The sequence below is a fragment of the Pristiophorus japonicus genome, chromosome 8, assembly GCF_044704955.1.
Source record: "Pristiophorus japonicus isolate sPriJap1 chromosome 8, sPriJap1.hap1, whole genome shotgun sequence".
Classification (NCBI taxonomy): Eukaryota; Metazoa; Chordata; class Chondrichthyes; family Pristiophoridae; genus Pristiophorus; species Pristiophorus japonicus.
The window spans coordinates 35,625,420-35,651,675 of NC_091984.1; the positions used below are offsets into that span (position 1 = coordinate 35,625,420).

The 26,256-nt window shown below is 47.2% G+C and overlaps 1 protein-coding gene across 3 annotated transcripts in view; it reads left to right on the forward strand.

Moving 5' to 3' along the window:
* LOC139268468 (glycogen debranching enzyme-like) overlaps positions 1 to 11,283 on the forward strand; it is a 143,079-nt gene extending 131,796 nt beyond the window's left edge. For all 3 annotated transcript variants that reach the window (XM_070886668.1, XM_070886669.1, XM_070886670.1), the window contains exons 30-34: positions 397 to 608; positions 915 to 1,012; positions 8,069 to 8,156; positions 8,250 to 8,383; positions 9,749 to 11,283. In XM_070886668.1, the coding sequence (XP_070742769.1) occupies positions 397 to 608; positions 915 to 1,012; positions 8,069 to 8,156; positions 8,250 to 8,383; positions 9,749 to 9,866 (650 nt within the window). In that variant the 3' untranslated portion in view covers positions 9,867 to 11,283. The remainder of the gene's footprint in view (positions 1 to 396; positions 609 to 914; positions 1,013 to 8,068; positions 8,157 to 8,249; positions 8,384 to 9,748) is intronic.
* Positions 11,284 to 26,256: the final 14,973 nt, after the last annotated feature.

Below are 26,256 nucleotides of genomic sequence, written 5' to 3' on the forward strand. Positions count from 1 at the left end.
ATTTTTCTTGGGTGCAGGCCCATTCAGTTTCTGTGGTGGAGTGAATCATCCACCTGTTATGGAACCCACACAATTTACATTCCTTTGAAATCTGTTCTGCCAGTTTTCAGCTCGGGTGGCAAAATTGGAAATGACTCTATTAACCACAATTATTTTAATAGCCTGTTTCATCTTGTGTTAGTCAAACCCAGTTAAACATAACCAAAAGTTTTCAAAAACTCATTTGCATCAAGCTGTCTGAAATACAGTTTTATTTCATAAATGAAGTGACTATCATTTATGCAAGCTTCATGACATTAAGGGGTTTATAAATTAAGTTTGTAATTTGATTTTAAATTATATATAATTTTCTAAACCTGCGAAATTGGATTGTGAAATCTATTTTATACTATACAGGAAAAGAATTTTTGATTACATATGAGGAGTGGAACACAAAAATACAACAGAACTTTGAAAATAACTTCTTCGTTTCGGAAGATCCACTTGATCCCCTTGAAAAGTCTCCCAACCTTGTCCACAAAAGGAACATTTATAAAGACAGTTACGGTGCTTCCAGCCCATGGTGTGACTATCAACTGAGACCAAACTTCACTATAGCTATGGTTGTGGTAAGTGATCAGATTTGTCAGAATAATATAATGTTTATTAACTTTATTCCTTTACATTGTAGAATAAAAGCATCAGTAAAGATGCCACAATTTCATTTATTATTGACTGAGACTAGTTAATATTTGAATTACATAAGTGGCTGATCTCTCATCACTTACGTGTTTTTTAAATTCTGAGCTTGGTACCATTTACACTGCCATTCCAACCAGCTGTTCAATTGCTCACCTCTCACCCTGGTATGAGGAATGCAACATGACATGAATGCTTCAATAAAGCTTTACTTATAGCAATAATTATGATTTCAGGCCCCTGAGCTTTTCACACCAGAAAAAGCATGGAAAGCTTTAAAAACTGCAGAGGAGAAGCTGCTTGGACCCCTGGGATTGAAAACATTGGATCCAGAGTGAGTTAAAATGTTGCTGATCGTAATATTCCCTGTTTCCGATAGAATAATGGTTGTTAATGAAGACAAAACTACTGGTGGAATGTACAATAGTGATCCTTAACTCCTGCATTTTAAAATGAACAAATGTACAGAACTCTTGATTCTATGGTGTTTCTACTGGTAGCCTGTTCATGGGGCCCCATTTTCTGTGTTTATCCACAGTAGACTCCTTTGCTAATGTCGTCATCATCATCATAGGCAGTCCCTCGGAATCGAGGAAGACTTGCTTCCACTCTTAACATGAGTTCTTAGGTGGCTGTACAGTCCAGTATGAGAACCACAGTCCCTGTCACAAGTGGGACAAATAGTCGTTGAGGGAAGGGGTGGGTCGGACTGTTTTGCCACATGCTATTTCCGCTGCTTGCGCTTGATTTCTGCACACACTCGGCGACGAGACTCGAGGTGCTCAGCACCCTCCCGGATGCGTTTTCTCCACTTAGGGCGGTCTTTGGCCAGGGACTCCCAGGTGTCAGTGGGGATGTTTTACTTTATCAGGGAGGCTTTGAGGGTGTCCTTGGAACGTTTCCGCTGCCCACTTTTGGCTCGTTTGTCATGAAGGAGTTCCGAGTAGAGCGCTTGCTTTGGGAGTCTCGTGTCTGGCATGCGAACTACGTGGCCTGCCAGCGGAGCTGGTCAAGTGTGGTCAGTGCTTCGATGCTGGGGATGTTGGCCTGGTCGAGGACACGAATGTTGGTGCGTCTGTCCTCCCAGGGGATTTGCAGGATCTTGCGGAGACATCGTTGGTGGTGTTTCTCCAGCAACTTGAGGTGTCTACTGTACATGGTCCATGATTCTGAATCATACAGGAGGGCGGGTATTAGTACAGCCCTGTAGACCATGAGCTTGGTGACAGTTTTGAAGGCCTGGTCTTCAAACACTTCTTCAGGTGGCCGAATGCTGCACTGGCGCACTGGAGGCAGTGTTGGATCTCGTCGTCCATGCCTGCTCTTGTTGATAGGAGGCTCCCGAGATATGGGAAGTGGACCACGTTGTCCAGGGCCACGCCGTGGATCTTGATGACTGGGAGACAGTGCTGTGCAGTAAGGACAGGCTGGTGGAGGACCTTTGTCTTGCTGATGTTTAGCATAAGGCCCATGCTTTATTAAGCTTCAGTAAATACGTCGACTATGTATGGCGAGAGGCCTATAAAGGCGAGCTTGTGCAGCTACAGGGAGAAGGCAAAAAAGAAGTAGAAAGAAATAGAAAGGTGACGTCACAGCCAAGGGGGTAAGTGATTGGCTGGTGATTGGTGAGTAGTTTTTCTTTTTTCTCTTCTATAACAGTGAGTAAACTTTAGCATTGTTGTTGCCAATTTAAGTGTATCTAAGGGTTAAGTCATGGCAGGAGAGCTCGGTCACGTGATATGCTCCTCCTGTACCATGTGGGAACTCGGGGACACTTCCGGTGTCCCTGACGACTACGTGTGCGGGAAGTGTATCCGCCTCCAGCTCCTGATGGTCCGCGTTGCGGAATTGGAGCTGAGGGTGGATTCACTCTGGAGCATCCACGATGCTGAGAATGATGTGAGTAGCACGTGTAGCAAGTTGGTCTTACCGCAGGTGAAGGGTCCACAGCCAGATAGGGAATGGAAGACCAGCAGGAAGAGCAGTGCAAGGAAGGTAGTGCAGGGGTCCCCTGCGGTCATCCCCCTGCAAAACAGATACACCGCTTTGAGTACTGTTGACGGGGATGACTCATCAGGGGAGGGCAGCAGCAGCCAAGTTCATGGCACCGTGGCTGGCTCTGCTGCACAGGAGGGCAGGAAAAAGAGTGGGAGAGCGATAGTGATAGGGGATTCAATTGTAAGGGGAATGGATAGGCGTTTCTGCGGCCGCAACCGAGACTCCAGGATGGTATGTTGCCTCCCTGGTGCAAGGGTCAAGGATGTCTCTGAGCGGGTGCAGGACATTCTGAAAAGGGAGGGTGAGCAGCCAGTTGTCGTGGTGCACATTGGTACCAACGATATAGGTTAAAAAAAAAAGGGATGAGGTCCTACGAGACGAATTTAAGGAGCTAGGAGCTAAATTAAAACGTAGGATCTCAAAAGTAGTAATCTCGGGATTGCTACCAGTGCTACGTGCTAGTCAGAGTAGGAATCGCAGGATAGCTCCGATGAATACGTGGCTTGAGCAGTGGTGCAGCAGGGAGAGATTCAAATTCCTGGGGCATTGGAACCGGTTCTGGGGGAGGTGGGACCAGTACAAATCGGACGGTCTGCACCTGGGCAGGACCGGAACCAATGTCCTAGGGGGAGTGTTTGCTTGTGCTGTTGGGGAGGAGTTAAACTAATATGGCAGGGGGATGGGAACCAATGCAGGGAGACAGAGGGAAACAAAATGGAGACAGAAGCAAAAGACAGAAAGGAGATGAGTAAAAGTGAAGGGCAGAGAAACCCAAGGCAAAAAACAAAAAGGGCCACTGTACAGCAAAATTCTAAAGGGTCAAAGTGTAATAAAAAGGCAAGCCTGAAAGCTCTGTGCCTCAATGCGAGGAGTATTTGAAACCCAGGAGAGGGCTCTGAGCTAGTTAGAGTGGGTGAGAGCTCAGATGAACAGGACCCCAAGAAAGAATGCAAAAGGTAGGAGGCACAGAGCAGAGTAGCACTGGGGTAAGTGTAAACCACAAGGTGACAGGAAGGGACAATATGTATGAATATAAAGGGGCTGCAGGAGGGGTCAAAACTAAAAAACATGGTTTAAAAACTAGTATTAAAACACTCCACCTAAACGCACGCATCATTCGAAATAAAGTAAATGAGTTGACGGCACAAATCATTACAAATGGGTATGATTTGGTGGCCATTACAGAAACGTGGTTGCAGGGTGGCCAAGGCTGGGAATTAAACATATAGGGGTATCTGACAATTCGGAAAGATAGACAAGAAGGGAAAGGAGGTGGGGTAGCTCTGTTAATAAAGGATGATATCAGGGCAATTGTGAGAGACGATATTGGCTCTAATGAACAAAATCTTGAATCATTGTGGGTGGAGATTAAAGATAGTAAGGGGGAAAAGTCACTGGCGGGCGTAGTTTATAAGCCCCCAAATAATAACTTCACGGTGGGGCGGACAATAATCAAGGGAATAATGGAGGCATGTGAAAAAGGAACGGCAGTAATCATGGGGGATTTTAACCTACATATCGATTGGTCAAATCAAATCGCACGGGGTAGCTTTGAGGAGGAATTCATAGAATGCATACGGGATTGTTTCTTAGAACAGTATGTTACAGAACCTACAAGGGAGCAAGCCATCTTAGATCTGGTCCGGTGTAATGAGACAGGAATAATACACGGTCTCCTGGTAAATGATCCTCTCGGAATGAGTGATCACAGTATGGTTGAATTTGTAATACAGATTAAGGGTGAGAAAGTAGTGTCTCAAACGAGCGTACTATGCTTAAACAAAGGGGACTACAGTGGGATGAGGGCAGAGTTGGCTAAAGTAGACTGGGAACACAGGCTAAACAGTGGCACAACTGAGGAACAGTGGAGGACTTTTAAGGAGCTCTTTCATAGTGCGCAACAAAAATATATTCCAGTGAAAAAGAAGGGCGGTAAGAGAAGGGATAACCAGCCGTGGGTAACCAAGGAAATAAAGGAGAGTATCAAATTAAAAACTAATACGTATAAGGTGGCCAAGGTTAGTGGGAAACTAAAGATTGGGAAAATTTTAAACGACAGCAAAGAATGACTAAGAAAGCAACAAAGAAAGGAAAGATAGATTACGAAAGTAAACTTGCGCAAAACATAAAAAACAGATAGTAAAAGCTTTTACCGATTATATAAAACAGAAAAGAGTGACTAAAGTAAATGTTGGTCCCTTAGAAGATGAGAAGGGGGATTTAATAATGGGAAATGTGGAAATGGCTGAGACCTTAAACAATTATTTTGCTTCGGTCTTCACAGTGAAAAACACAAAAACCATGCCAAAAATTGCTGGTCACGGGAATGTGGGAAGTGAGGACCTTGAGATAATCACTATCACTAGGGGGATAATGCTGGACATGCGAATGGGACTCAAGGTAGACAAGTCCCCTGTCCAGATGAAATGCATCCCAGGGTATTAAAAGAGATGGCAGAAGTTATAGCAGATGCATTCGTTATAATCTACCAAAATTCTCTGGACTCTGGGGAGGTACCAGCGGATTGGAAAGCAGCTAATGTAACGCCTCTGTTTAAAAAAAGGAGGCAGACAAAAGGCAGGTAACTATAGGCTGGTTAGTTTAACATCTGTAGTGGGGAAAATGCTTGAAGCTATCATTAAGGAAGAAATAGCGGGACATTTAGATAGGAATAGTGCAATCAAGCAGACGCAACATGGATTCATGAAGGGGAAATCATGTTTAACTAATTTACTGAAATTCTTTGAGGATATAACGAGCATGGTGGATAGAGGTGTACCGATGGATGTGGTGTATTTAGATTTCCAAAAGGCATTCGATAAGGTGCCACACAAAAGGTTACTGCAGAAGATAAAGATACGCGGAGTCAGAGGAAATGTATTAACATGGATAGAGAATTGGCTGGTGAACAGAAAGCAGAGAGTTGGGATAAATGGGTCCTTTTCGGGTTGGAAATCGGTGGTTAGTGGTGTGCCACAGGGATCGGTGCTGGGACCACAACTGTTTACAATATACATAGATGACCTGGAAGAGGGGACAGAGTGTAGTGTAACAAAATTTGCAGATGACACAAAGATTAGTGGGAAAGTGGGTTGTGTAGAGGACACAGGGAGGCAGCAAAGAGATTTAGATAGGTTAAGCGAAATGGGCTAAGGTTTGGCAGATGGAATACAATGTCGGAAAATGTGAGGTCATCCACCTCGGGTGGGGGAAAAAAAACAGTAAAAGAGAATATTATTTGAATGGGGAGAAATTACAACATGCTGCGGTGCAGACGGACGTGGGGTCCTTGTGCATGAATCCCAAAAAGTTAGTTTGCAGGTACAGCGGGTAATCAGGAAGGCGAATGGAATGTTGGCCTTCATTGCGAGAAGGATGGAGTACAAAAGCAGGGAGATCCTGCTGCAACTGTACAGGGTATTGGTGAGGCCGCACCTGGAGTACTGCGTGCAGTTTTGGTCACCTTACTTAAGGAAGGATATACTCGCTTTGGAGCGGGTACAGAGACGATTCACTAGGCTAATTCTGGAGATGAGAGGGTTACCTTATGATGATGGATTGAGTAGACTGGGTCTTTACTCGTTGGAGTTCAGAAGGATGAGGGGTGATCTTATAGAAACATTTAAAATAATGAAAGGGATAGACAAGATAGAGGCAGAGAGCTTGCTTCCACTGGTCGGGGAGACTAGAACTAGGGGGCACTGCCTCAAAATACGGGGGAGCCAATTTAAAACCAAGTTGAGAAGGAATTTCTTCTCCCAGAGGGTTGTGAATCTGTGTAATTCTCTGCCCAAGAAAGCAGTTGAGGCTAGCTTATTGAATGTATTCCAATCACAGATAGATGGATTTTTAACCAATAAGGGAATTAAGGGTTACGGGGAGCGGGCGGGTAAGTGGAGCCGAGTCCACGGCCAGATCAGCCCTGATCTTGTTGAATGGTGGAGCAGGCTCGAGGGGCTAGATGGCCTACTCCTGTTCCTAATTCTTATGTTCTTGTGTTCTGGAGTTCAGCCGCTATGTGTGCAGACGCATGCGTCGTCCACATATTGTAGCTCGACGACAGAGGTTGGGGTGGTCTTGGATCTGGCCTGGAGATGGCGAAGGTTGAACAGGTTCCCACTGGTTCTGTAGTTTAGTTCCACTCCAGTGGGGAGCTTGTCTACTGTGAGGTGGAGCATGGCAGCGAGGAAGATTGAGAAGAGGGTTGGGGCGATGACGCAGCCCTGTTTGACCCCGTTCTGGATGTGGATTGGGTCTGTGATGGATTCGTTGGTAAGGATCACGGCCTGCATGTCGTTATGGAGCAGGCGGAGGATGGTGACGAACTTTTGGGGGCATCCGAAATGGAGGAGGACGTTCCATCGCCCCTCGCAATTGACTGTGTCAAAGGTCTTTGTAAGGTCAAAAAGGCCATGTATAAGGGCTGGCGCTGTTCCCTGCATTTTTCCTGCAGTTGTCATGCTGCAAACATCATGTCTGTTGTGCCTCGCAAGGGATGAAATCCGCACTGTGACTCCAGGAGGAGCTCCTCAGCCAAAGGGAGAAGGTATTTGAGGAGGACTCTAGCGACGACTTTCCCAGTGGTTGATAACAGGGAGATTCCTCTGTAGTTGCCGGAGTCGGATTTGTCCCCTTTTTTAAAGATGGTCACGATCACTGCATCTCAGATCTCCTGGCATGCTCTCCTCCCTCCAGATGAGAGAGATGAGGTCATGTATTCACGCCAGCAGTGTCTTTCCGCCATACTTCAGTGCCTCAGCAGGGATTCCATCCGCTTCCAAAGCCTTGTTGTTCTTAAGCTGTCTTATGGCTTTTTCTACCTCGTGCAGTGTTGGGTTTTACTGAAGTAGTACTATTCACATAGTCCGCATGCCAGACACGAGACTTCCAAAGCAAGCTCTACTCGGCACTCGTCCACGGCAAGCGAGCCAAAGGCGGGAAGAGGAAACGTTACAAGGACACCCTCAAAGCTTCCCTGATAAAGTAAAACATCCCCACTGACACCTAGGAGTCCCTGGCCCAAGACCGCCCTAAGTGGAGGAAGTGCATTCAGGAGGGCACTGAGCTCCTCGAGTATCATCGCCGAGAGCATTCAGAAATCAAGTGCAGGCAGCGGAAGGAGCATGCGGCAAACCAGACTCCCTGCCCACCGTTTCCCTCAATGACTATCTGTCCGACCTATGACCGAGACTGTGGTTCTCGTATTGGACTGTACAGCCACCTAAGAACTCATGCTAAGAATGGAAGCAAGTCTTCCTCGATTCTGACAGACTGCCTATGATGGTGATGATGACTATTCGTGGGGCCCCATTTTCTGTGTTTATCCACAATAGACTCCTTTGCTAATGTATGCTAACAAAGTTAGTAATGTTTGTTTTCTCCTTTTGCCTAGTGACCATGTTTACTGTGGTGTATATGATAACTCATTTGACAATGACAACTTCCACATATCTAGAGGCTTTAATTACCACCAAGGACCGGTAATTATTTGTATTATATTTCACCAAGTTTAGCTGCAATGCTTTTAGTGTATAATGGCGCGATAGACTTGCATTTTGTATTTTTGGTTCTAGGAATGGCTGTGGCCTGTTGGATATTTCCTACGTGCAAAGTTGCATTTTTCAAAAGTGCTAGAAGAGAAATTGTATGAAGACACTATATATTTAGTGAAGAATGTTCTTTCTCATCATTATGATTACTTGGAAAAGTAAGTCAATAATTTAAAGAACTAAAAAATCGCTATATAATGCAGTTTCCTTTCCAGAATTGCTATTCTTAAACATTGCTCTAAAATCTAGCTTCACTACAGTGACATGATTTGTGTCTGTAGTTTGTTGTTTCTTGACATTTTTTTGGTATTAACGGAAGTAATGTTCTCGATGAATGTCACTACATTTGTTAAGTTTCTTTATAATTCCAATCCAGATGGTGATTCGTTATAGTAAAAAGCATAAATCAACATATATCATTTTTTTGTTAACTCATCCATGTAAGGTAGATCATCAGAATTTAAAATCTTTCGTGGCAGGATGCAAAGGCACCCAGCAGAAAGTTCACCTTTTAAAGAAAGCAAATCTTATTTGAGTTCACAAATAGAACCAGGAATAACTTTCAAATATGTGCTTTTCTAAGTCTGGTTACAAGTGTCGTCGAGCCCTTTTAATTTTTTTTTTAACAATATTATAGGATGTTTCTTGCCGGTTTTATAGATGTAGTGTGCGGAAATTACCTCAAGTAAAACATCCAGATTGTATACTCTCATCGCTTGATTAGAGTCTTGTGGGTTCTTATAAATACCTTGTGTACAGTGGCATCATCCACTCCCTTGGGTGATCTGTGCCTCTATTTTATATGGAAGTTGACTGCCACTGCCATGTACTATTTGCACAGTAACAGACCCAGGACTGTAACAGTGAAACTCCTTGGACCAGATTTCCAAGTCTTGTATATGCTCTCCTTCAATCGCTTTGAAGGCAGACTGAATTAATACTGGGTGAGACAAATTTGATTCAAGTTGTAAGCCGCTTTATTCTACAGCAGGAAAAAAAAACACACAGTACGACTTGTTCGCTTATGGTTATAAAAATTAAAAACACATGAGAGCTAATCCCCCTCGGTGGGTTGTCTAGCTCAATTTAAAAGCACAATCTCTCTATATTCTGACCTACCACCCAGATTCACAGTTTGATCCCTTTGCAACCTTCTGCTTTTCTGGTGGTGTATTCTGAGTTTTAAAAGTCTCTCTCCCCAGCCTACAGAGATTAAAAGAGTTCTTCAACACTAAGGTGCTCTATGTTTATCAGACACTCCCGAACTCACATAGTTTACCTACAACAACTACTTGCATTTATCTAGCACCTTTAACATAGTAATAACAGATTGATAATCCAGCATGGACCATCTTAACAAACTAACCCTTTTCAGGCAAGCTTTTGCTTTTTAAAAAAAAGTCTTTACATAACTGACGTCCAAGTCCTTCTCATGAAAAGATAGTTAAAGAATATCAAACTGTGACGGTTACTAAGTAAAATGAATTGCAGTCTTTTCACTTACTATTTTTTTTATTTTGCAGATCTTCCTGGAAAGGTCTTCCAGAGCTTACAAATGAAAATGGGGGGTACTGTCCATTTAGCTGTGAAACCCAGGCCTGGTCATTATCTACCATTCTAGAAGTTCTGTATGAACTTTGAAGTGCAGTATTTTCCTGTTGCCAATTGCAGTACATCAGTTCAACTAAAGACGGTCCTTTTAGTGTCCCTCCATAGTATTAAATACCATTTGCCATTTAACCATACAGTTTTTGTGATACAATTAAAAACACCAGACACATCACTGGGACAGGATAAAGTTGTGACCTAAAGTGTTATGAAATCCCTTGTCCTTTATTGTGTTAAGGTGATTAGTATAAAAGGAGCTTTTAAATTAGTGTTATAAAGTGGTTATGATATTAATTGATGTGATCTTATCTGCTTCTTGTCTGGCTGTTAGCAACACTGCACTGATCTGAAGCTTGCTTTAACTTGCTTACCCAACAGTATGTAGATCTGAATCTAGAACTTAAAGTTTGAGTGGCTCATGACTGTTTACTTAAAAAGGGTGCACTGTGCAAATCAGAATTTGAGCCTCATTGTAGCTGTCACCATTATTGTGCGTACCAGCCAAGATGCATATAACCTAAATTAACACACATTATGCCAGGATTGGAAAATTCAAATTTTACAGCAATATTGAAGCACTTTCAAAAATATTTGGAAGAGTAGCAGTAGTGAGGTGATGTGCTAGGAGCATTATCTTGCATACTACTGTGTACAAGCTTATTTTACGCCCAATGGAATGAAAATGATTTTAAGTACTTGCATGAAATTTGCACATTTAGAATTGTACTATTAACAATCTAATGTTTGTGTGTGTTTAATGGAGGGAGAGTTGCAGACATGATATATTAAAAGTTCTGATGGTACTGTTAGTCTTAACCTTACTGATTGTATTGAGATTGCCATAGAGTATAGGTACAGAACCAAACAATATGCATGTATTTTTGTATCTGATTTAGAAAAAAAAATCAAAAACATATTGATTATCTGTAGCTAACTTCACTAGTTCTAAGAATTTCAGCAAATGAGTTTGTAGAGTTCCCATCAGCTTTTGAAAGCTGCTATAACGGTGTTCCATGCTGTTCTTCTCTAAGTGCTGTTGTCAAAAACCAGGATCAACGGTTTCAATGTGTTACGACATGCAGACTAAGTTTGCCTTTTGGAATTAAGAAATACTTGTACTGGACCAGGCAAAAGAGGACAGGGAAGCTAATCGAGGTATTTGAACTGTGATCTTGTCCTTCAATCAACTTTGCTAACTTCACTCCTAAGTATAGTACATTATTCAGTCAAACCTTACAAATATTGAAGAAACTAGCCATATTTTTGTTTAAAAATTGTGCCACTTTTCACCTAGGAGGGGGGAGGGGATTAAGGTTAAATATGAAATACAGCAGCAGTTTCTGCGGCTATTTTGTGTATTGAGGAAAGATGACTACGAACCAAACAGAATATGACATTATCTACAGATATGATTAAACAAATATTGCTGCATTAAATCACTCAGACTATGCTCTTTGTGCCTGTGTAGTTTGTCATTCATGTGGAGTCCTTCAATGTGTTTGTAACTCTGAGTAATATATAACTGTTTTCTCAATTATGCTGCATAATTTAGATTAAAAGTTTATAATTTTGAAATGCAATACTTACTATCCAATGTCTGGAAACAGTACAGATTTACTAAAGATGGGTTATTGCATTTTGAATTCATTTAAATAACTATATTTTGATGAGACAAAAGCTTGCTACAGTGTATTCTTGTCTACAGATATCCAACATAACAAAAACTTTGATCCGGCATTCCATATTGGCTTATTTGGTGGTTATTTTTTAGTTATGAAATGTGTCCTGTCTAGAACTACCATTGTAAGTGTAAAATAAAAGTTAATGAGAACACTGATCATATTTCTGGTAAAATGTTGCGTGGACAGTGCAATGTTGCCCTAAGTACTAAGGGCCCAAGTTTCCACAGCATAAAAAACGGGCGCCACTCCGAGCTGGGCGCCCGTTTTTTGCGCCTAAAATGGCGCCAGAAAAAAAACGCGCTATTCTCGAGCGCTTTGCAGCTCCTTGTCTGTTTGGCGCAGCGCCCAGGGGGGCGGAGCCTACACTCGCGCCGATTTTGTAAGTGGGAGAGGGCGGGTACTATTTAAATTAGTTTTTTTCCTGCCGGCAACGCTGCGCATGCGCGTTGGAGCGTTCGCGCATGCTCAGTGTGAAAAAAAACATTGGCATTCGGCCATTTTTGTAGTTCTTTGTAGCTGTTTAATTTTTGAACATTTTTTAATAAAATCACATTGCCATCAGCACTGAGGCTACCCTTCTCACTGTCTCCTTCCCCTCCCTCACTTCCGCGGCAACAAACGGCTGTCTCCTTCCCCTCCCTCCCCTCCACGGCAACAAGCCGCTGTCTCCTTCCCCCTCCCCTCCCTGTTGCCGCTGTCTCCTTCCCCTCCCTCCCCTCTCTCCACGGCAACAAGCCGCTGTCTCCTTCCCCTCCCTCCCCTCTCTCCACGGCAACAAGCCGCTGTTTCCTTCCCCTCCATCCCCTCCCTCCACGGCAACAAGCCGCTGTCTCCTTCCCCTCCCTCCCCTGCGCGGCAACAAGCCGCTGTCTCCTTCCCCTCCCTCCCCTGTGCGGCAACAAGCCACTGTCTCCTTCCCCTCCCTCCCCTGCGTGGCAACAAGCCGCTGTCTCCTTCCCCTCCCTCCCCTGCGTGGCAACAAGCCGCTGTCTCCTTCCCCTCCCTCCCCTGCGTGGCAACAAGCCGCTGTCTCCTTCCCCTCCCTCCCCTGCGTGGCAACAAGCCGCTGTCTCCTTCCCCTCCCTCCCCTGTGCGGCAACAAGCCACTGTCTCCTTCCCCTCCCTCCCCTGCGTGGCAACAAGCCGCTGTCTCCTTCCCCTCCCTCCCCTGTGCGGCAACAAGCCGCTGTCTCCTTCCCCTCCCTCCCCTGCGTGGCAACAAGCCGCTGTCTCCTTCCCCTCCCTCCCCTGCGCGGCAACAAGCCGCTGTCTTCTTCCCCTCCCTCCCCTGCGCGGCAACAAGCCGCTGTCTCCTTCCCCTCCCTCCCCTCTCTCCACGGCAACAAGCCGCTGTTTCCTTCCCCTCCCTCCCCTCCCTCCACGGCAACAAGCCGCTGTCTCCTTCCCCTCCCTCCTCTGCGCGGCAACAAGCCGCTGTCTCCTTCCCATTCCTCCCCTCTCTCCACGGCAACAAGCCGCTGTTTCCTTCCCCTTCCTCCCCTCTCTCCACGGCAACAAGCCGCTGTCTCCTTCCCCTCCCTCCCCTCTCTCCACGGCAACAAGCCGCTGTTTCCTTCCCATTCCTCCCCTCTCTCCACGGCAACAAGCCGCTGTTTCCTTCCCCTTCCTCCCCTCTCTCCACGGCAACAAGCCGCTGTCTCCTTCCCCTCCCTCCTCTGCGCGGCAACAAGCCGCTGTCTCCTTCCGCTCCCTCCCCTCTCTCCACGGCAACAAGCCGCTGTTTCCTTCCCCTTCCTCCCCTCTCTCCACGGCAACAAGCCGCTGTCTCCTTCCCCTCCCTCCCCTCTCTCCACGGCAACAAGCCGCTGTCTCCTTCCCCTCCCTCCCCTGCGCGGCAACAAGCCGCTGTCTCCTTCCCCTCCCTCCCCTGTGCGGCAACAAGCCGCTGTCTCCTTCCCCTCCCTCCCCTGCGCGGCAACAAGCCGCTGTCTCCTTCCCCTCCCTCCCCTGCGCGGCAACAAGCCGCTGTCTCCTTCCCCTCCCTCCCCTGCACGGCAACAAGCCGCTGTCTCCTTCCCCTCCCTCCCCTGCGCGGCAACAAGCAACTGTCTCCTTCCCCTCCCTCCACTGCGCGGCAACAAGCAACTGTCTCCTTCCCCTCCCTCCACTGCGCGGCAACAAGCCGCTGTCTCCTTCCCATTCCTCCCCTCTCTCCACGGCAACAAGCCGCTGTCTCCTTCCCCTCCCTCCCCTGCGCGGCAACAAGCCGCTGTCTTCTTCCCCTCCCTCCCCTGCGCGGGAACAAGCCGCTGTCTCCTTCCCCGCCCTCCCCTGCGCGGCAACAAACGGCGGTTTCCTTCGAACGATGGCTGAAGCACTTTCACACATGTAGGAAGATGGTTTATTTAATCTTTTCTTTGCTTATAAATGTTTATTCAGGTTGGATTTATTTGTATAATATTTGTAGAAGTATAAATAAGGATTTATTGTCGAATTTAATGAGTTCCCTTCCCCCCACCCCCCCCCACCTCGTTCTGGACGCCTAATTTGTAACCTGCGCCTGATTTTTTAATGTGTAGAACAGGTTTTTTCAGTTCTACAAAAATCTTCACTTGCTACATTCTACTTTAGTTTGGAGTACGTTTTCACTGTGGAAACTTTGAAATCAGGCGTCAGTGGCCGGACACGCCCCCTTTTGGAAAAAAAAATTCTGTTCTAAAGTAGAACTGTTCTACCTCACTAGAACTGCAGAAAAAAAAATGTGGAGAATTGCGATTTCTAAGATAGTCCGTTCTCCACCAGTTGCTCCTAAAAATCAGGCGCAAATCATGTGGAAACTTGGGCCCTAAATGTTTCATCTATTACTTCTGGCATACTCTGGAACAATCCCCTGTTGCATAGGGGTGTAGTATGACTATTCACCTTGTTTCTATCTCGTCTTCAATGCAGGGAGGATGTTTCCATTGATGGGGGGGATTGGAGCTTGGGCGTATGGTCTTGGATCTTGGAGTGGGGGGCCGCCCATTTAAAGCTGAGATGAGGAGAGATTTCTTCTCTCTGTTGTGGATCTGTGGAATTCGCTGCCTCGGCGAGCTGGGAGGCTGGGACATTGTATGGATTTGAGACAGAAGTGGACAGTTTCTTAACCGATAGGGGATTGGTGGGTTATGGGGAGTGGGCAGGGAGGTGGACCTGAGTCCATGATCGGATCAGCCATGATCATATTAAACGGAGGAGCAGGCTCGAGGGGCCGTATGGCCTACTCCTGCTCCTATTTCTTATGTTCTTATACTTCAAATGGGATGCGTTTTGGATTAGTATTACATGCAGCAATACTAATGCCAAAAATTCTGATTAATCTGCTTGCCCCTTTACCATGGCCATCCTGCATTTTGTACAAATTTTTAAACAAGGATATGAATATCCCTTGATATCTTTATCATCCAATTTTAAACTACAATATTTTGATTCAGACTTAATGCCCCAGCTTGTAAATTTCTTCTCTGATGTAACAGATGTGAGAGTGGAGCAATTGGAAAATTGCAACAACAAGATGGGTTCAATGTGAAAACAGAAAATTATAAGAATAGTCAAAGATGGTGATGCTGGACTAATGTGGGGAAATGTGAGGTTATTCACTTTGGTGGGAAGAATAGAAAAACAGAATATTTTTTAAATGATAAACTTTTAAATGTTGGTGTTCAGAGAGATTTGGGTGTCCTTGTGCAAGAAACACAGAAAGCTAGCATGCAGGTACAGCAAGCAATAAGGAAGACAAATGGCATGTTGTCCTTTATTGCAAGGGGGTTGGAGTATAAGAGTAAGGAAGTCTTGCTACAATTGTACAGGGCCTTGGTTAGACCACACCTAGAGTACTGTGCACAGTTTTGGTCTCCTTATCGAAGGATGGATATTCTTGCCTTGGAGGTGGTACAACGAAGGTTCACCAGATTGATTCTTGGGCTGAGAGTGCTGTCTTATGATGAGAGATTGTGTAGAATGGACCTATACTCTGGAGTTTAGAAGAATGAGAGGTGATCTCATTGAAACATACAAGATTCTGCAGGATTGACAGGGTAGATGCTGAGAGGTTGTTTCCTGTGGCTGGAGTGTCTAGATCTAGGGGGCACAGTCTCAGGATAAGGGGTAGGCCATTTAAAACAGAGATGAGAAGGAATTTCTTCACTCGGTGTGTTATGACGCTTTGGAATTCTCTGCCTCAGAGAGCTGTGGATGCTGAGTCTCTGAATACATTCAAGGCTGAGATAGAATTTTTTGGAGTCGAGGGGAATCCAGGGAGATGGAGATCGTGTGGGTTAGTGGAGTTGAGGTCGATGAACAGCCATGATATTGTATGGTGGAGCAGGCTGTAGGACCTACTCCTCCTATTTCTTATGGACTGGAAAAAGTCAAAGTTGATTCGATAAGAAGGGATTGGACCTTAATTAACTGGGCAGAAGAGTTAACAAACAGAACAACTGATCAACTTGAGAATTTTCAAATACGTGAGAATTGTGATTAATGACAGGTTTGAAGTAAGTGTATTTTTGTTTGAATCTAACAATAAAATTGCATAGGAGCGCTGAAGTGTCTTCAGTTGACTGAACTGAATTGGTATTGAGAACACAAAGGAGTGATACAAGTGCTGGCCATCCTGAGACGAGGCATTTGATCACAATAGGCAGTGGGGGCAAAATTACCCCGCGCCCCGTTTGGGCCGCACAATCTGAATTAAATGAAAATTTAATACCCGGCGAGATGGGCAGCTAAATGTCCTGGAATTGGGGTCTTTAAATCAAAAAAATCTGCGGGGCGGTACCAAAGGTGTAATTCTCCTCTGCGGGGCGATAGAGGGGTGGAAGCGCAATGGTCAGCGGGGCACTGATGCATCACAACGTCCCTCCCCTTTTAAAGGGGAGGGCCACTGCGAACTCGGCAGCCACTTTCCTGGCGTCCACTGGGCCACTAGGGAGGGTTTCGGCTGGGCCAGCAGCCCGGTACCCAAGAGAGGATGCCGGGCTGCCGTTGTTGGGTCAACTGAAAAGTCGGCCGACAAAATAAAGATGGCGGCCGCGGCAACTTCACAAACCGCGAAGCTGTCGTGAGCATCGCCCATGCAGGGCAATTTCCCCTGAAGGGTGCAAAGGGGCCGGCATCATCGCCGTGTGAGCCCCCGCCGTGACAAAAAGTACGGGGCGCAGCACAAACCTGTTTTCACCCGCAGCATCGTGGGCCCAATTCCAGGCGGGTTACTACTGCCGCCCGCCCCCGGGCGATAATTCACTACCGCCGTCCACCCATGGGCGGTAACTCACTACCCCCGCTCCTTCCCTGGGCGATAATGCACAACTGCTGCACCCACTCCAGCACCCCCCCCCCCTCCCGGGCAATAATTCACAACTGCTGCATCCCCTCTTCCCCCCCCCACCTTCCCCGGCCGCTAATTCACTACCGCCGCTCCCCCTCGGGCGATAATTCACTAGCACCCCATTAGTGCCTGCGGGAGGCGCTAACAGCTTTTGGAAAGGCAATTGCTCCCCCCAGTGTCTTTGTATGTTGAACAACCTACATCATGAAGCCTTGGGAGATCGCAGCTTTGATTTCTGGAGGAAAGTTGAGCGTTTTAAAGCATCAAAGTAAATAACCCACTCTTGAAGAACAGCTAAAAGACTGTAGTGCTGTGAGGTTGGTACTGGGATATTAGAGTCAGATGACAACATAAGCAGCAAGTGAGAAGCTTTAAGTGTTTTATAGTCATGCAGTCATCATCATCATAGGCAGTCCTTCGGAATCGAGGAAGACTTGCTTCCACTCTTTTAAAATGAGTCCTTAGGTGGCTGAACAGTCCAATACGAGAGCCACAGCCCCTGTCACAGGTGGGACAGAGGACCGTTGAGGGGTGGGTGGGGCAGGTTTGCCGCACACTCTTTCTGCTCCCTGCGCTTGATTTCTGCATGCTCTCGGCGATGAGACTCTGGGTGCTCAGCGTCCTCCCGGATGCACTCCCTCCACTTAGGGTGATCTTTGGCCAGGGACTCCCAGGTGTCAGTGGGGATGTTGCACTTTTTCAGGGAGGCTTTGAGGGTGTCCCTGTAACGTTTCCTCTGCCCACCTTTTCCTCATTTGCCATGAAGGAGTTCTGAGTAGAGCGCTTGCTTTGGGAGTTTTGAGTCTGGCATGCGAACGATGTGGCCTGCCCAGCGGAGATGATCAAGTGTGGTCAGTGCTTCAGTGCTGGGGATTGGCCTGGTCGAGGACAGCATGCAGTACTACAGTCTTCAACTGCAATATTTTTAGATTTATGTAGGTAACTTTTCTCATTAAGTTTCACTCTTTAGTTTTCCATGACTATTGTGGGACCAAAACCACCAGGAGTCTGGAGTAAATTGAAGTCAGAAAGTCTTTATTACAAGCGTAATGCAGGGAAGAGCCGTCAATGAACAGAAGTCGCTTGAAAATTTCTGGGTACAGTTTGACTACATTTTTTATACAATCTTTTGTACAATCACATTGGTATCTCTTGCATAATCACATTCGCCTTGTTACTTGATCACATCGAGGAGGGAAAACAATTTTAAAATTATGAACTCTAGTAACCCTTTACTTCCCACATCAGTCCCTCCTGTTGGCTCCTGGACAGATTTTATATTATCCAGGGGACACATCCTAGTAGTAGGATTCTCGGCCACAGAGTCGTCCACGGATCCTATTGGACTCCTGTGGGCGTCAAATTCTTAATAATTTGCAATTGTCTTACAGTTTTGTCGGTCATCTTAGTGATGTCCGGCTAGGTTCGGAATATGGTGAGTCAACTTGTATACTACAACTGTTGTCTTCGTTCCCCTTCTCTGGAAGTAGTTTTGGGAAGGCTGATACTGGGGGTGCATCCCAAGGTGGACGACATTACCATCTGCACAACCTGCAAAATCACACATTTTTTAGGTAACAGCAAATACATATACTAATATTAAAGTGACGGTGGCAGCTATCTTGCCCATTTCCCACCAATTCTATTGTATACAGCAGGCCGCAGCACTGGTGCTGCCTGAGTTCCCCAATACCTTAGTGATCCCCTCGGTTAAGTTCACCTGCACCCTTCCCTGTGTGATGGATGGCCTGCCGACTGACCAACATGATCTAGGACTGTAGCCTCTCAGACCGACTTTCCAGGTGCATCATTTACGTTCAGCTTATCATCCCACCAACGGCTGAAAAACATACCTGTCCAGGTCCTTCCTGCCAGGTGAAAGCCTTCCAAGGTGAATGAATCTGCAACTTGGAGACAGAACGTGTGATTGCACATACCAATCCCCCATAGAGGTAATATTTCTTGTCGGTCAGTAAACACCACTGGGTTGGGGATGGCGAAACTGCCTTGGAAGCTCCCAGTATGGGCTCAACCGTAACCACTACCTTGGAATTTATCATCTGTAGGTCTTAAAGTGTTACATGGTGCATACTATTCTGTTCAGAATAAATCCACAGGATTGTATTGTAAGCTCAAACTGTTGCGACCTTGGTCTCTTTATTCAGACTCCAGAGTGGAGAAACAGCATGGTGAATCACTTTTTATATCTGCTTACCCCAGGGTGCACAGGTGACCCTTAGGTCTCCCACAGGTGTGCCCCCTAGTGGCAAGTCTTACATTTGGTGAGGTTTATACACATACATAACATCACTCCCCCCACCCCAGCAAAGTCTTACGTACAAGTTATTTATAAGTTTAGGCGATCTGGCACCCTGCGTCTCCGGGTCGATCGCCTGAGTTGAAGTCCTGCCATGGTGGGTTCATCCTCGTGGTTGACGGCGAGGTCGATTTGTGTTAGTGGGTCGCTGGGGGCCAGGTCCTTTCACAGTGGTTCCTGGTTATCTGTAGTTCGCAGTTTGGTCTGGTCCAAATGCTTTCTGCATTTGCCCATTTGCCCAGTTCATGGTTTCACAACAAGCGCTCCATTTTCATCACAAACATTCCATTCCCCTCTTTGGCTAATACAGGGCTAGCGGCCCTGAACATGGTCCACATCATTTATTCTGATGTTGCGTCGAGGAGTCGTGCGATCATGGTACATTGTCTGCTGATAGCATACGAAAGGCTCGGTTCTGATTCTGTCTGGTGACTGCGTAGCACCCGGGATAGCCGGGTCTGTAGGGAGTCTACCGTGACGCGTGTGGTGCTTGTCTTTGTGATTTGGACTGCCCACTCTGGGCTATTATCGCTGACCCTAAGGTCTGGCAAGCCCAGGATAGCCAATATGGCCTTGAGATTTTCAGTAGTGGCAGGAGGCCGCGTGGTCCCCGTGGATCCAGGGCCATGGTATGGAGGCCCCGGACCACTGACTGTGTAGCTTTCTTTGCAATGTTGCAGGGTTGCACCATAGGGGGCAACCTGATGGGATGAGCCTTTCGTCTTTGCGACGGATAAGCTGCAACATCCCGTCTAGCGCTTCACCGTTGGCAGGCAGTAATGGATCCTGGCTGGTCCAGGTCCTAAACTGGGGGGTCATTACGGTTGACCCCTCACTTTCTAGCACTTCCACGACAACGTGTAGGTCTGCAGGCTGCGCCGTTTCCACCCCGGTGGTGGGCAACGGTAGCCAACTGAGGACATTAGCCCCATTCTCAGTGCCTGGCCCGTGGCGGATCATGTTACAGTGTGCAGACAGTGTTAGACATTCTTGAAACAACGCATCGATAATGGTGCCTCTGCTCTCCCAAAACTGAGATATGAGCAGCTTGTCTGACTCAAGCAAATATTGGGACACTCTTTGGTACATCTCTTTTGTCTCGTGAACGCAGGCTACTGCCTTGGTTAACTTATTAGATACATGTACAACCGGTTGGGGCTCGCCCACTACTTTGGCTTGCTGCACAACATGCCTGACCCTGTGTGGTAACTCATCACTTGCTATGAATACTTTGTTAGATACATATATGACCGGTTGGTTTTCGCCCGCTACTTTGGTTTGTTGTAAGGTACCCCCGACCCCATATGATAGTACATCATTGGCCACGAAAGAACACTCACGTGGGTAACATAGTGCAAACAACTTATTGGAACGTAGTGGGTTCCTGGCCTTCTCAGCGGCCGCCCCTTTACCTTTGCCCCAAACCCAGTCGTCTTCCTTGCTGGGCAACACATGTCTCTGTTTTGTTGCGGCGACATCCCGTGGTCTGGACACACTTTCGTCCTGTGGTCTGGACACACACTCGTCCGTGTCTGTGATGCCGACTGCCGCCATCTTCCTCCCCAGGGATTTTGCCTCTGGTGTTGGGAACACATTCGGATCATTTCGACCTGGAGCCTCGTCCATCGTCGCGAAGAGGTCGTCGGCTTTGGGTGGTGGGTACTGGGCCTGTACCGCTGCTTGGTTGATTTTCACCTCCTCGTGGTCGTGATGAGCGGCCTGTGCCTCTGGAATCTGCAAATGGATCTGTACTTCAATGCCTGGTTTAGCTGAAGGTGGGGCTTTGCTCAGCCTTTGAGCAAGAGAGACATAGTTCACCGGAGAAGGTACACAGAGGTCTTCCCAGTTCCATCAAAACTTCCCCATCCACCTTCTACCAAGCAGCGTTGGCCCATCACCTGAAACAATCCACAGTGGTAAATCGTGTACTGCTCCCTCATGGGATACTCTTATGCCCACACGACCAATAACTGGTATCAGTTCCTTGGTGTAGCTGCGCAGCTTTGCCTGAATCGGGAGCAGCTTGGGTCGTTGTGCTCTGTTGCCCCACAGCGCCTCAAGCCTTTTGGCTCATTACTGATTGACTCGCCCTCGTGTCCAATTCCATGGAGACTGGAGTGCCGTTGAGTTCAAATTTTAACATTATCGGAGGGCTTTTGGTGGTGGTGGTGCATATCCCATATACTTCCTCTTCATCCTCAGGTGAGTTGCCTCTGCTGCTCGTTCAGCGTGATCCTCACTGGATCGGTTGTCCTCTCCTGACTCTGCCATGTGGTGAGTCACAGATTGTTTGCACATTCGCTGGAGGTGCCCCATTGTTCCACAGCCCTTGCACACACAGGGCTTGAGTCGACATTGATGAGCTCTATGACTGCCCCCACAGCGGCAACATGGTGTTAATGGATACGCATTCACGCCCCACGGCGGACTCTGAGTCACTCTAGGCCTAGGTCTGACCTCTGCGGTCGTGTGGGCCCTGCCCTCTACAGTTCTGCCTGCTGAAAACATTATTTTATGCACAGTACTTGCCGGTGAACTTCGATTCTGTGAAGGTATCTGTTTCGTGTTATCGCTCGTGTTATCGTATGAAGGCTTAGGCTATTGTGATGGCCTTGCTCAGATCTAGGGATGCGGCAGACAGCAGTTTGCGAAGGATGACCTCGTGGCCGATTCCAAGCATGAAAAAGTCCCACAACATTTCCCCCAAAGATCCTGCAAATTCGCACTGCCCCGCCAGGCGTCTTAGGTGGGCGACAAAACTTGCCACATTCTGGCCCTCAGAGCGATGGTGCGTGTAAAAGCGATACCTGGCCATTAAGCTGCTCTTCTTCAGCTTGAGGTGTTCCTGAACCAGCGTACACAGCACTGTGAAAGTCTTGTCTGTTGGTTGGACCGGTGCCAGCAGGTTTTTGAAGAGGCCATATATCGAAGACCCACATACGGTGAGGAGAATCGCCCTGCGCTTGATCGTCGTCTCAGCCGTGTCCAGTTCATTGGCCACAAAGTACTGGTCAAGGCGCTCAATGAAGGCTTCCCAATCATCACCCTCAACAAATCTCTCAAGAATACCAATGGCAGCCATTACCGCCTGAAAGTTCGTGATTTGTTACCCGTCGCCAAATTGTTATGTTCAGAATAAATCCACAGGTCTGTGTTATAAGCTCAAACTGTTGCGACCTTGGTCTCTTTATTCAGATTCCAGAGTGGAGAAGCATCTTGGTGAATCACCTTTTGTACCTGCTTGCCCCAGGGTGCACAGGTGACCCTTCGGTCTCCTACAGGTGTGCCCCTTCGTGGCAAGGCTTACATTTGGTGAGGTTTACATAAATACATAACAACTATGAAATGTGATTCGGTACAGCACTCATCCGTGGTCATGAGTAAGGTGCCATTGGTCCCATTCACTGCATATCAATATGATCCTACTTTATACACCCATTCATCTTGGACCACCCCCAGAGTTTCAACTTTATACCCCTCTGGATATATGCCATTCTTAGTAGCTTGTGGCATTATGATTAGGAATTTAAGTGTGTCCAACTATCCTGCCGCTGGCCGGCTGCATTATCAGCTCTCTTCCTTGTTCCAGATTAATTAAACTCAAACTAATAACCTCGTGTGCAGGCCGGGGTACCATCCCAAGCCTAATATCTTCGATATCTAACTCCACATTATTGATTAAATCTTGGCCAGCACATCACAGGCCCGCCCGTTGGATTGGGAATCAATTGACTTTATTATGACCTCTCCCAGTTCGGATATTTCCTTTAGTCTGAACTATTGCTGTATGTAATATTAGTCTTGTTGTGTATCTGTAAAGCATGAACTCACATGTTCTGCCATCAGGGGGCTCTTCCCCTGAATTCCCAAGGGATCTCAGCATCCCTTGGGAGCACTGTATATAAGCCAGCCCCTAAGGCGGGTTCCTCACTCTGGAGTGTCTTATTAAAGACTGAGGTCACTGTTACTTTAACCTCCCTGTGTGCAGTCTCGTGTTCGGAACACAATAACTGGCGATGAGAATACGAATCCAACGCAAAGATGCAGCAAACTGTGGGCATCCTGGAGAAGTTCTCGGAAGGTGAGGACTGGGAAGCCTATGTTGAATGGCTAGACCAGTACTTTGTAACCAACGAGCTGGACGGAGAACGAAGCTCTGCAAAAAGGAGAGCGGTCCTCCTCACAATCTGCAGGGCATCAACCTACAGCCTCATGAAGAATCTTCTGGCTCTGGTGAAACCCACAGATAAGTCGTATGAGGAGCTGTGTACACTGGTTCGGGAGCATCTTAACCCGAGGGACAGCGTGCTGATGGCGAGGTATCGGTTCTACACGATCTGAAGGTCAGGAAGTGGCGAGCTACCTCGCCTAGCTAAGGCGACTTGCAGGACAATGTGAGTTTGATGGCTACCTGGAGCAAATGCTCAGAGTCTTTTTTGTATTGGGCATTGGCCACGAGACCATCCTACAAAAACTTTCGACTGTAGAGATACCGACCCTCAGTAAGGCCATTGCGATAGCAAAGCCGTTTATGTCCACCAGTGAAAACACCAAACAAATCTCTCAGCACACAAGTGCTAGCAATGTTCATAAATTAACTGGAACTGTGTTTGTGAGCAGAAATGTACAGGGCAGAACCCATGAGTCTGCAACTGCCAGCAGGCCTCCGGTGACCCAGATGACTCAGTCCCCAACAAAGGCAAGGCAATTCACACCTTATTGGCGTTGTGGAGGCTTCCATTCAACCTATTCATGCCGCTTCAAAGGGTATGTTTGCAAGAGCTGTGGAGCAATGGGGCACCTCCAATGAGCTTGCAGACGAGCTGCAAGCTCTGCAAAACCTGCTGACCACCACGTGGCAGAGGAAGATCAGTCCATGGTGGATCAAAGCAATTTCAAGCCTCAGAGAGAGGAGCAGATGCTGAAGTACACTGGGTGCACACATTTTCGATGAAATGTCCATCTATAATGCTAAACGTAAAATTGAATGGCTTACCCGTAGCCATGGAACTGGACTCAATCCATTATGAGTAAAAAGATGTTTGAGAGACTGTGGCGCAACAAGGCACTCAGACCAGCCCTGAGAAACTGAGAATGTACACCAAAGAGCTTATCACTGTCCTGGGCAGCGCCATGGTCAAGGTCACCTAGGAGGGCACGGTGCATGAACTGTCACTCTGGATTGTCCCGGGCGATGGCCCCATACTGCTTGGAAGGAGCTGGCTGGGCAAAATCCGCTGCAACTGGGATGACATCCGAGCGCTATCACATGTCGATGAGGCCTCATGTACCCCGGTTCTTAACAAATTTCCTTCCCTTTTTGAGCCAGGCATTGGAAACTTTTCTGGGGCGAAGGTGAGAATCCACTTGATCCCAGAGGCACGACCCATTCACCACAAGGCACGAGCGGTACCTCACATGATGAGGGAGAGTGTGGAAATTGAGCTAGACAGGCTGCAACGCGAGGGCGTCATTTCCCCAGTGGAATTCAGCGAGTGGGCCAGCCCAATTGTTCCAGTACTCAAAAGTGATGGCACAGTCAGGATTTGCGGCGGTTATCAAGTAACTATTAATCGTTTCTCGCTACAGGACAAATACCCGCTACCTAAGGCAGACGACCTATTTGCGACGCTGGCAGGAGGCAAGTCGTTCACCAAGCTCAACTTGACTTCGGCCTACATGACGCAGGAACTGGAGGAGTCTTCGAAGGGCCTCACCTGCATCAACACGCACAAGGGACTGTTCATCTACAACAGATGCCCGTTTGAAATTCAGTCGGCTGCAGCGATCTTCCAGAGAAACATGGCGAGCCTACTCAAGTCGGTACCACACACAGTGGTCTTGCAGGACGACATATTAGTCACGGGTCAGGACACCGCCGAGCACCTACAAAACCTGGAGGAGGTCCTCCAGCGACTGGATCGCGTAGGGCTGCGGCTGAAGAGGTCGAAATGCGTCTTCATGGCAACAGAAATGGAGTTTTGGGGGAGAAAGATCGCGGCGGACGGCATTCGGCCCACAGACGCCTTTGAGAAAGCCAGAAATATTTTATGCTTCAACAAGCTGCTTGTATTGTATAACCCATGTAAAAGACTTGTGCTAGCATGTGACGCGTCATCGTATGGAGTCGAGTGCGTATTACAACAAGCTAACATTGCGGGGAAGTTGCAACCTGTCGCCTATGCTTCCAGGAGCTTGTCTAAGGCCAAGAGGGCCTACAGCATGATTGAGAAAGAGGCATTAGCATGTGTGTTCTGGATAAAGAAAATGCATCAGTACCTGTTTGGCCTCAAATTTGAGCTGGAAACCGATCACAAGCCCCTCATATTCCTGTTCGCTGAAAACAAGGGGATAAATACTAATACCTCAGCCCGCATACAAAGGTGGGCACTAGCGCTATCAGCGTATAACTATACCATCCGTCACAGGCCAGGCACGGAGAACTGTGCGGATGCTCTGTCGGCTACCATTGCCCACCACAGGGGTGGAAATGGCGCAGCCTGCAAACCTGTTGATGGTGGTGCAGCCTGCAGACTTGTTGATGGTCATGGAAGCGTTTGAAAATGATAAATCACCTGTCAAGGCCCGCCAGATTAGGACGTGGACCAGCCAAGATCCTCTGCTGTCCCTAGTAAAAAAACTGTACACTGCATGGGAGCTAGGCCAGCATCCCCGTTGAAATGCAGGAGCCAATCAAGCCGTTCCAGCGGCGAAAGGACGAGCTGTCCATTCAGGCAGACTGCCTGTTGTGGGGTAACCGTTTAATGCTACCAAAAAGGGGCAGAGAGATGTTCATCTCGGATCTCCACAGCACACACCCGGGTATAGTAATGATGAAAGCGATAGCCAGATCCCATGTGGTGGTCTGGTATCGACTCTGACTTAGAGTCCTGTGTACGGCAATGCAGCGTATGTGCTCAGTTGAGTAACGCGCCCAGAGAGGCACCACTAAGTTTGTGGTCCTGGCCCTCCAGACCATGGTCGAGGATCCATGTCGACTTTGCGGGCCGGTTTCTCGGTAAAATGTTCCTGGTGGTGGTGGATGCTTTTTCAAAACGGATTGAATGTGAAATAATGTCGGGGAAGCACCGCCAC